Source organism: Gossypium hirsutum, chromosome A05, assembly GCF_007990345.1.
Source record: "Gossypium hirsutum isolate 1008001.06 chromosome A05, Gossypium_hirsutum_v2.1, whole genome shotgun sequence".
Taxonomy (NCBI): domain Eukaryota; kingdom Viridiplantae; phylum Streptophyta; class Magnoliopsida; order Malvales; family Malvaceae; genus Gossypium; species Gossypium hirsutum.
Genome location: NC_053428.1, coordinates 101,583,435 through 101,595,744, shown reverse-complemented (window position 1 = coordinate 101,595,744; position 12,310 = coordinate 101,583,435). Strand labels below are relative to the sequence as shown.

At 28.8% G+C, this 12,310-nt stretch overlaps 1 protein-coding gene and 1 long non-coding RNA gene across 2 annotated transcripts; both read right to left on the bottom strand.

Moving 5' to 3' along the window:
* Window positions 1-1,721: 1,721 nt before the first annotated feature.
* On the bottom strand, window positions 1,722-3,394 carry LOC121229597 (myb-related protein 306). The gene is made up of 3 exons (XM_041114294.1): window positions 2,968-3,394; window positions 2,758-2,887; window positions 1,722-2,672 (listed from the first exon to the last, which is right to left on the bottom strand). The coding sequence occupies exons 1-3, from the start codon at window positions 3,098-3,100 to the stop codon at window positions 1,955-1,957; spliced, it is 981 nt and encodes a 326-aa protein (XP_040970228.1). The 5' UTR covers window positions 3,101-3,394; the 3' UTR covers window positions 1,722-1,954.
* A 6,049-nt stretch (window positions 3,395-9,443) lies between these two features.
* On the bottom strand, window positions 9,444-10,149 carry LOC121229596 (uncharacterized). The gene is made up of 2 exons (XR_005927382.1): window positions 10,045-10,149; window positions 9,444-9,679 (listed from the first exon to the last, which is right to left on the bottom strand). It is a non-coding gene; the product is annotated as an uncharacterized lncRNA (long non-coding RNA).
* Between the last annotated feature and the right edge of the window lie 2,161 nt (window positions 10,150-12,310).

Sequence of the window (12,310 nt, the reverse complement as noted above, 5' to 3'; positions counted from 1 at the left end):
TGACATTTGGAGAAAATGGTGGTTTTCATGACTGTGTATATGGCTTTACAGTGTGTTGCAAAATTGGGTGGCCAGGATTATTATTGAAAACTCATCTTCCCAGTCTAACCTGTGAAAATCAAGCAAGGAAAATCAAAAGGCTTTCACATGTTTGCATTTATGACCAGACGACCCTGGTGGTGATTTGCAAACCAAGCAATATCTGCCTATTTCATATACAGGTTTTGGCCGAACAACTTTCTCAGACTTATAATCCAAGTTTTAAAAGGTTCTAGAATTAGTAAGGATCTTGTGACATTTTGGGTTGTATATGATCTGGCCATCTTTACTATTCACCAAAAAAAAATTTAAATTTGAATCCTATCATAAAATATACATTTGGAACATTCTCATCTCATAATTCTAATAAATCTAAATTATTAGAATTTCTCTCAATTTCTAAATTGAGCAAATTGATCATTCTAAAAAAAAAAATTGGAGTAATTTATTTAATCACTGCCAATTTTGAAAGTGAGCAACTAAAGGCAATTAATTGCCACCCACGTTGAAGTCAACACATTTTGTCAATTTACTCCTAATTTAATAAATTTACTCCACAACATTTATTCAAATATGTAAATGCTAAGACTAAATTTGTTGAATTTTTTAGAATCAAAACTAAAATGACAAAATATGTAAATATCAAAGACTAAATTTATTATAATACCAATTAAAATTATGTATAATTGACGAAAAACATTAATAATATAATTAATTATCTTAGTTACTCAATTTCAAAATGGAAAAGGATTAAATTACTCTAAATTTTTGAAAAAAACCAATCTACTCAATTTCAAAATTAAAAGAAACCCAAAAAAAATTTACCCTAACTCTAAAAAATATAAAAAACTTCATCAAATCAAACCCTTCTTGTAAACATGAAATAAGATTTAAAAAACTTTTCTAAAATATATTTTATTAAAAGGAATCAAAAGTTTGTTGAAGATATTAACTTGGGAATTTACTTCACAATAACTTGTTAAACAAGGTTGTAGCCTACCAAATTAATGGCCAACCTTACTTCAATTAACTTTCAATCAAACAAAAAGCAATTGCAATACATTGGTATTTGGTAGTTGACTTTTTTTATGTCATGGGGTCATGAAATAATGCACACAGCATCACAAGAGATTAAGTCAAACTTTAATTCCTCAGCACATCCAATAAATTGAAGCCAGTGTGTGCTATTAATAAGTTGTTGATTCATTTATTTGTTTTTTTTTTTGGCAACTTTTTTCTTTTCTCTTTACAATCCAAGAAAACAATTAATGACAAGTTCCTATAGTAATTGCTCAGTACAGCTAAAGCCAGGAAAAAAAAAACTAATAATATTACTTTTTTAAATATTTATATATAAATATACGAGATAAATTTTGTTTTAATGTGTAACATAATACATGAATGTTGATTTTGTATAATTATATATATAAAAATTTATTTTTAGTTCTATTGTATACATTTATAAAAACAAATTAATTTAATTATTTTTAAGACAAGTAAACATAATTATTAATTTAAAACTTTATTAATGGTTTGTAATAACCAAATTAAAATAAAAAAATTCATTTATATATTAAATTACAAATTCAATCAAAATTAATGTAAATATGATATAATTTTTTATAAAACTTTCTAAAAATATGGAGAAGAAAAAAAATCTAGCTTACCTGTATACTTGGGAGTAAGTTTAAATCATCTTATAATTCCAAATTCAAGATTTTACAAAGCAGACAAATCATTGTCTAAATAGGATTGAAGGCAGAAATTACTTATTCTCGACCAAAGGTATCTGCCAACACACTAATATTGTGAAAATTTACACTTCTGTAGTACCACTAAAGGGGGTGACTGAAAAAAATAAGCCAAGAAAGAATCCCCAAAAGCTCCTAAAACAAGAACTCTCAAATCCCCCCCTCTAGAAAAAACTAGGGTTTTCATCTAATGTGATATCACTAAGCTGGTAATATTTCCCTTGATTTGCAGCATCATCAAAAAGCCATTTCTCAAGCAATGAAAGTTGGGGACTAAGATCTGGCTTTGTTTCATCTTGCAAACTAAGGCTTGCCTCAGTTGACATGGATTGTGAGAAATCATCTGAATTTGAAGAATCAAAAGATTCAAACACAAACAATGACTCAAAACCCTCACATATTGGCTTGCTGCACCTTTGATCGTTCCCTTCACTAGAATTAGCTGAATCGGTGGTCACCCCAGTAGCCGCCATGTTGTCATATGATTGTTGAGTGACACCAGAGTTTGTTGAAGCAGGCTTTAATGGGTTCTTTCTCATCCACCCTTTTAACAGCTTAGCTATATTCTCTGTGCTTGATGCATACCCTTCTGGTTTGGCATAAGTGTTCCCATGACAAGGTTTCAACTCAGCTAAATCACTTGATTTCTCAGGCGACAATGCATCTGATAAAGCCTGTTTAGCCATATTTATATCAGTCTGCAACTTTCTCTCCCATTGACCTCGTGAAATCTGGTCTGATGCAGCTGATGATGGGAACCCATCTCTGCAATAACCTTCACTTCCATGGAGTTTCTTCAGCTTCTTCTTCAGATGAGTGTTCCAGTAGTTTTTAATGTCATTGTCTGTTCTTTGAGGCAAGTAAGATGCTATTGCAGCCCATCTGCAACAATATTAAAACTCCCCATTATTCATTTCCATCTAAGATTAAAATAAATCAGAGAAAAAAAGATGAATCAATTAATTACCTGTTGCCTAAAAGAGCTTGAAGGTGGATTATCATCTTCTCTTCATGTTCTGTAAAGTTACCCCTTCGAATCCCGGGCCTCAAGTAATTAGTCCATCTAAGCCTGCAACTCTTGCTACATCTGAGCAACCCTGGGAAATAAAAAAAAATTCATTAATATCTTGAATTTTGATTGCATTCCATTTATGATTTAATCAAAAAGATGAAAAACCTGTATTGGTAGGAACAGCTCTCCAATTCCCAGGACCATGTTCTTGAATATAAGACACCAAGACGATATCTTCTTCAGGAGTCCATGGACCTTTCTTCACACCGACTTTGTCACAGCAAGGTGGTCTCCCCATTACCAGTTACCTTCTGAAAACCTCAACCAAAGAAACAGATATTCTATAGGAATTTCTGTGGTTAATTGAAGACAAGGGTCTAAGGCAGAGTTTATGACTTTGCAATTGGCATATATAAGAAAAAAATGGGAGAGAGAGGGGTTAAACTTTAAAGAGACCTTTTTTTGCAACTGGGGGTGTATGCAAAGAGTCAAAAGATGACAGCAAGGGGCATTAATTCAATGAAATGGCGAAGTCAGCTGAGCTACGGCAAAGCCAATGCCTCTTCTGCCTCACAAAACCGCGTTGCATTCAATGTGGTTTCTGCTGTACAAAGGAAACCTAGTTATTTCTCTCCTCTCTCTGTCTCTCTCTCCCATTTTTATTTATATTTTTGGCCAGACTCTGCCATTTTTATTTCTGTATTAAAAAAAAAGTAGTAATAAAGAAAAATAGGTTATGAATAATGGGGTTAATTAATTTACAGTATATGCAAGTCTGCAGATTTTAAATTGCCGTTGTAGACTTAGTCTTAGTTACGTGTAATTTTTTATAGCGACGAAAAGTAATTAATTTAACGAATATTCACGATGAACAAAAGTCAAAATTATCAATAAATATTGGAGGTAAATTACATTATAAGAATAATTTAAGTTAAAATTTTAAAATTTTGTAAAAAGCAAATACATTGTTTATAAAAATTGATGATAAATATCTAATCGAGATGTCCACTAAGTATTAGTTCGATTGGCATCGACATTATTATTAGTACAAGAGGGTCTAAGTACGGGTGCGTTGAAGCGCATTTATTCTTCTATTTAAGAGTTAAAGAGTGGTTATGAGTATTTAAAAAAATCTCTAATCAAGATTTAATTACTATCATAAATGTATGTTTAGTTAAAGGTATTATGATAACAAATGTAATACTATGAATATTAATTTATGTTACATCGATGACGCGAGTATAAGAAAATCTACATAAAATGGACATGAACAATACAAAAAATGTATATTTATAAAAAAATTTATCTTAAATTTAAGGCTCTGGTTGAAGATAAATATTAAATTTATACATGAGGTTTGGTTTAATATGCAATTTAATACATGAATTTTGATTTGACGCAGTTATACCATAAAACTTAAATTGTGATTCAAATGTATATATGAAATTTTGATTTTGATTCAAATACTGTATACATTTAAAGAAACAAATACATACATTTTTATCATATTGGATCAATATAATTGTTTGTGTACGCAATATATAAATGTAAAATGTTGTTAATTCGATAATCTTGTTATTAATTTGTGAAAATTGAATCAAATTAACTTTTCATGTATAAAATTGCATAAAATCAAAGTTCATAAATGACATTGTAAAATTAGATCAAAGTTCAAATATAATTTTGATATTTATCCCCTTTGGTTGAAATAGTTAAGTTAAAAGTTAAATAATGTAACCCAAGTTCAAATCTCATATAGTATTATTAATTTTATTAAAAAAATATGGAAAGATAAAAATAACCTCATATAAATATTTGATACTTTGTAAAAGTAAAAGGGTTTTTAGTAATTTGCAAATTGAGTTGACATTGATAGATGACACCAACTTTGTGAAAAGCTTAATAGGATTAAATCATTTTTGGAAGCTTGAACTTGATAACTATTTCTACATCGGGGCCTGATTTTTTTTTTTGTACAAGTCAGGCCATAAACTTGTCAATTTGTTCTCACATTAGGCTTAAACGTTTTTATTGTCCACGTTAGTCTTTGATCTTTCCTTAAAAACCCTAAAGTTTAGGCTCTAATATGGGAACAATTGTCAAGTTCAAGAACTAATTTGAAAAAAAAAGTTCGGCCCCAATGTAGGAACAATTACCTAGATCAGGCTCCAATACAAGAACAATTATCAAGTTTAAGACTTGGACAAAAAAAAAGTTCAAGTTCCAATGTGAACATAGTTGCCAAGTTTAGGCGCAAATAGTGATTTAACTCTATAATACATATATATACACGAATATAATTGATTAAGCCTTAGTTCAGTTAACATTATTATTGTTACAACAATAAAAATAACGTAAATTTAAATGTACTTAAATATACATTAATATTAACTCCCAAATTGAAGTGATTATGAATAAGTATATAGTATGAACAATAAAATACAATCACATTCTTGTTAAAAGCAAATACACTGATTATAAACACCTGTTAATGGGATTTTATCTTTAGTTGTTTATAAATCACTGTAAGTATGGTAATGGTAATAAATAAATTAGTTTCTTCCGCATGGTCCGGTGAGAAAAGTGCATGAGGCATGCATGCATGTCTTGCGTGGGATGTACATGTGTTTCTTTATTAACTTTAGTCAATAAATGAAATAATCAAATTTAATAAATATGCTCTTATCATGTTTGGCTGGTGAATTAATCATCAGGTAATTCGCCAATCAAAACTTGACAATTACCAATTTATCACTTTATTAACATGTGCAAGTGTATCATGGCTGCTTTTGAAAGCGGATTAAATTAAATTAAAATTCAAAACAAAATTATTCCACTCACGTAATTGAAACTTTAAAAAACTAGATTAACAAAATAAGAAATACCTCTTAAAATATATTTATAAATGAAGAAAATTAAGATAAAAGATAGAACGTACCGTTCGACTGCTTGATTCAAATAATAAGGGTTTATGTATTTAAGATATTTTTAATAAATTTTGAGATATCCATATGATTTTCCCTTCTTTTTTCTTTCGTATTGTGTGTTTAATATTAAGGTAATGGCACCGTCAAACAAATGCAGGCCCTACATGCACGTAATAAGAACCCATGCCACCGTCCTACAAAAATATACTAACTTAATTGTCAAACTCATTAGTAGTCCAACAGCAGAGTACAAAGTCAAATACAAGATCACGACATGACAATTGAAAAAAACAGACACATACAAGGACACAGGACCCCATGTAAAACAGCAACTGTTTTAGAAAAGTGTTAACATAATCGACAGTCGTTACAACAAGAAAGATCTTTGAGCCCTTCGCATTGGTCAATTGAACCTGCAACAACATTAATATTTGACAATTTGTTGTTAACAAGTGCCTCCTGTTTTCTTGCTTTAATCTAAAATCAGGAATGGTAAAACTCGATTCCTCTTATAACTTTTGTATCGATCCGTTTTGTGTAGATTTTGTGTTTGTTTGCTCTTATTACTTGTTTATTTACATCGCATAAATAATGCTACACGATTCGACAAATTTAAATAAACTAGTGAATCACGCACCTAATGAATCTTCCACCTTTTATCATAGGCAAATTTAAACCTATTGAACCTCATACCACATCATATCTTTACTAAGTATGAATGTCTCACACAATAAATTTCCAAATCATTGATTACTCAATTGTCTTAAAATGTAATATCTTAGGACATCATTGCAAGAAAATCATGTATAATTTAATCTCTAAACACATAGGCAACAGCCAACAACAATAACCGAAGAAGATCCAAATTTCATTCCATATGAGAAACTTCTTCCTCTCAAACTCTCTCACCAAAAGACCCATCCTATTTCTAGTGGCTCTTCACCTTACTCAGAGGTGAACCACCGCATCTAATCCATCACTTCCTCTCCTTGTTAATTCCACCGGTTGACAGTAATAGCATAAACAAAAGGTTCATTTTCCCACTTTTAAAAAACCTATAGAAAATGCAGAAAATAAGAAAAAAACTATGTACAGATGCATAATTAAGAAAGGCTTGGATGACCAGTTTTTCATTTTTCTTATGATATGTTAGGATTGAGGCTGGAACAGAAAGTCCAATTGCTTTTGGTGCTGTTCCCGAAGGTTGCTTTCTCTCTCATTTATGATATTTAATGAAATTTGTTATAGAGAAGATATGCGTTTTTAAAAATATTCATGTTGAATATTTATATGCAATAAATATGGTTAATATATATATTTGAATATATTGGTACTGATTTTCTACTCATTTTTGATTGGTCTCAAGTTTGAATAATAGGGGAATGGACCAAGAGTGAAATCAAAGGAATTGAGAACCAGCTCATTAGCGAGTTCAATAAATGAACATGCATAAACATGGACATTTTTCAGTTTTCTGGCACATTAAGAGAGACACCTTGGTGGAGTGTGTTAAACTAGTCTCAATTAGGGGGGTCTTTGGACCCATCATTTATCATCCTTTCAATGCTAAATGGGTGAAAGCTTTGCTTTGCCACTAATCTCAACCTCTTTAATTATCTCTATGGTCCCAAACTCTATTACCAAATATTTCAAATCCACATCCAACACCACCTAAATATTAAAAATAACTTTATAAATTTAAAGGGTTACATGTGTCAAAATTTTAGAATTTAAAAGAGAATATTCATAAATATAACATAATTAACAATTATGTATACTTTTTAGATTTGTTTGGAGTAAATACTCATAAATATATACTTTTATATTATTTAAGGATTACGTTATCCGTTTCGCTCGATAAATTTATTCATTCATGTTAAACCTTAAACAATATATTTAACAATTCCATTTGACTTCACTCTTATTGCTATTTAACAATTAAAAAATAATTTTATTTTAATTTAATTATAAATATAATAAAAGCATTTTCTAATATTATATTAATTATATTCAAATTTAGTATTAGGGTCACATAAGTTAAATTTCAAATTTTGCAAATCTTTATATTAGATTAGATGTAAGGTTAAGATTTGGAGAATTTTAAAAACTTATGTTCAAGTCTCTTCATATGTAATTGTATGAGTTCTCCACTTCCACCATATTTATGATGGTTCAAGTCTTACTATGGGTAGGCTCAACCCTGGGGTCATCTGGAGCTGTGGTCACGTAAGGCCTAAGGCTAAAAGAGGTCTAAAATATTGTTTTTCAATTTTTAAGGGGTCCAAAATTTTTTTTACCAACTTTTAAAGAATTTTAAAAAAAATCAACTTTTAAAGAACCTAAAACTCAATTTTATTGTTTTGCCTAAGGCCCCAAAAATGTCAAGAACGGACTTACATGTGGATTTGTTCAAATATATTTTATTTTCAATTTGTATAATTTATTTAGAATTAAAATTTGTTGGATGTATATTATTTATAATTTTACTTCTATATATTTATAACTTATTAAAAAAAACTTTCAAATTTTTTTTAAAAAAGTCTAGCAATTGAATTAATTGCAAAATTAATGTTGTGGACTTCTGCAATAACTTGACCTTTTGTGTACTCATGAGTTTATTTATATTAATTAAATTTTCATTATTGTCTGTTTACTCCACTCTGTAATTCTATAAAAATTATAAATTCACACATAATTCTTAGAATTTCATTTTTTTTTCTATTTTTATCATACATTTTTAATTATTTAAGATGTTAATGAAATTTACTCATTACATACTTGCTTTCGAGGGATCAGAATGAGACTGGCGGTGAAAATATTGATATGGTCAAAGTTTGTAGAAAGTCCCTCTACCATGTATTTTTTTTGTGAATTTAATCCTTTTACTATAATTCGATATTTTTAATTCCACTGTTTTTAAAATTTTGTATTTTTAGTCCCAATGCTTACTTATTTTTTCCATTCCCTCAAATAACTTGGCATAGCTTATTTGTTTTAACATAAAAGATGTGGCATATATATCATAACTTTTTTGTATAGTTGAATATATAGTATATATACTCTCTTTTGTGTGTGTGTCTTCTTAAAAGAGTGTGAAGAAAATGCATGATTTGTACCCAAAAAAAAAATCAATGTTGTACGAAAGTTATATTGCACACTCGAACTTAAATTAAGATTTTTAATTTATACCAACATCAAAATTTCTAACAAAAACGTTAGAAATTTTGGTGTATGCTTTGAGTGTATACAAAAGAATTTTCCCAATGTTGTATAATCGTCATATTTGATTAAATTAACTAGAAGTTAACCTAGACAACTTTTCGAGGGAAATTTTGATGTGTAAAATGTAATTTTATTTTTTTATTAATTTATAATTTTACAATTTTTTGAGGAATTAAACCATAATTTTACCATTTAAGGAGGGAGACCAAGACCATATCCTGATGCAGCCCTTGGAATTAACAGAAAAAAAAAAGTTAATCTAAAAATTAAAAAAACACATTTCGAAAAATACCGAAATTAAAAATCTAAAATAATAAAATTGTAGTATAGTATCTATGTCACACCTCAAAAACTAGGTTAGAAGAATCGGGTTCGTGAAAATTGAGAGTGGTCACACCCCGACTTATAAGACTATCTTTGTGCGTTTATAAATCGAGGGTTTGAAACGAATACCGAAATTAAGGTTATAAATAATTAATTAAATTATTAAAATAATATAATCATGTATTATTATATTAATTAATTTAAAAATGAAACTTGATTATGAGGTTTAATTTGATAACCCAATATTAACCCAAGCCCAAACTAACCCTAACAGCACAAATAAAAATAAAAAAAGAGAACAAACCCTAGCCCCTAAATTCGGCACCGCACCTAGGTCTTTTGACCTCTGCCACCACCTACCACCACTCCCCTATTAGCCACCTGCTCCACCGTCGTCAACTACCCTACAAAGATGAAGCAAACACGCAACAAACAGTAGAATAGATTAAAAACCATTGTAAAAATGGCCATAAAGGTTGAATCTAAATGTATTTCAAGGGGACTCTTTTTTGGCTTGGAAATAAAAAATAGAGGCTCAAACATAAAAAAAAGTAAAAAATACCATCAAAAGGTTTTGAATACCAACACAAAATCGCAGCAAGAAACACCGAAAACAGAGTCAAAGATTTCGAGATAAAGGTTTATTTATTTTCTTTTTATTTTTCTTTCTTTTTCGAACCCATTTGTACATACCTTTAAATATTAAAAAAAACAGTATATATATATATTTAGATAAATATAGCAAATAAAATAAAATAAAAAAATTTACCTTTTGGCGATTTTTGGCCACTGTGTACGGTGGCTGGCGCGGTGGCCGATGACCGGTCCGGTGATTGGACCAGAGGGTCTGGGAGCTCTCAAAATTTTTGAAGAAATGAAAGTGAAAAATGCCTTTTTTTTCTGATTTCGGCTCTTTATATGGGGTTCAAATCGACACCGTTTTTGGGCCGGATTTTAGACGACTAAACGACGTCGTTTCACCCCTATCTCCCCACGACCCGACCCGCTCCAGTTGAAGATTCGCGATTTTTTAATGGAAGGGCTAATTGCGCATTTAGCCCTTCCGCTTTTTTATTGTTTTGAAATTAAAATTTTCATTATTCCTAATTTTACCCTGTAATTTATTTTGACTTTCAATTCAGTCTCCCTTGGTGCTGTGCGTTTTGGGAGGATGGGATATTGCCCATTTTGGTCCTCCCTTGTTATCTGTGCGCCCAAATTGGTCCTATTCTTTATTTTTTTATTTCAAATTGGCACCGAACTTTTATTTTAGGTTCAATTTAGTCCTTTTTTTATTATTTTCAATATTTTAATTAAATTAATCAATTTAATATATTATTATTACTATTATTGTTTTACTATTATTATGTATTTTTATTATCATTAACTATTATTACTACTACTATTACTCTTATTAACATATTATTATTATTTTACTATATTATTATTTCCCTTTTTACATATTATTATTATTATTATTATTATTATTATTATTATTATTATTATTAATGTATTGTTGTTCTCTATTACTATTATTATTACCATATCATTGTTATTAAGGTATTATTTTCATTATTCCGGTATCATTTTAATTATTCTTTGCTTTATTATTATTATTCTTATTATCATTTTATTTTATTATCATTTTTGTAATTATTATTACTATTATATTATTATTATATTTTTTTTACCTATTACTTTTTAAATATACTCATTTTATTTTTTATTCCTCACTCACATTATATATCTTCTTATATCATTTCAAACTTTAAATATTTATTAATTTATTATTATTATTATTATTATTATTATTATTTTCTATTATCACTTATATTCGTTAGTATCATTATTAATTTTATCTTTATTTTCTTTACTATTATTTTTATCATCATTATTTATTTATTTGTTTATTATTATTGTTATTATTATTGTCATACTATTATATATGTTTTATTACAATTTGTGCTTTAAATATTATTTATTTTAATTTGGTTCTTTACTTCCAATATTTTTAAACATTTTCCCTTATATTTATTTATTCATTACTTTATTATTATTGCCCTCACTATTATTTATTTATTCCATCTTTACTTATTCATATTCATATATATTACTATTGTAATTTGTTTGTAATTATTACTATGGCTATTGTAGTATATTAGTATTATTATATCATTTATTTATCACATATTCTTGATTTGTATAGCTGTTTTATATTATTGCACTATTATTCCCCATGAACTATGTTTAAATACAATTGATTATCTTTGTATTATGCTTCAAAATAGCCTATGTCGTTTTAAACTTACGTTTGATAAAATTTTTAAGAAACAAAGAAATTTTCAAAGTAAGGCTATGTTCTGTATTTGGAAATTCGAGGGATCGTGCCCTAACGTACTAGGTTTTGATTTTTCTCGTTTGATCCAAATAACCGAATAACCTTTTAAAATTAAAACACGTGAATTTTGAAAATCAAAAGACCAACTTATTCTCGAGGGTCTGAAATGTTGTGTCCTAATGTACTGGATGTGGCATTTTATTACCTCGGGACAAGGTCTTTAGAATCCATTTCGATTTACTCAAGCAAATTCTTCGTTTAGACCAACATAAAAAAGGGATTGTATTCTAAATTCTTTTCGAGTTTTTAAATTTCGACATTAAGACATTAATTAATCAATTAGGTACCAATTTTGGGCGTTACGAGGGTGCTAATCCTTCCTCCTACGTAACCGACTCCCGAACCCGTTTTCTCAAATTTCGTAAACCAAAATCGTTATTTTAGTAAATCAAAATATTTTATTAAAATGACCAAATTTCAGGTGATCCAATCACACCTAAACAAAAAAGATTGGTGGCGACTCCCATATTCTTTTATTTTCAAAACCAAAGTCGATCCCGTCTTTCAAAAAATGGTCTCGACATCTTTTATTTAGCTTTTTCGGGTCTAATTTTCTTTTGGTACATGTGACAAACTGAGGGAGAAAAAAATAAAAGTATGAAAAAAATCTCTTATACTATGTCTTAAATTACATTTT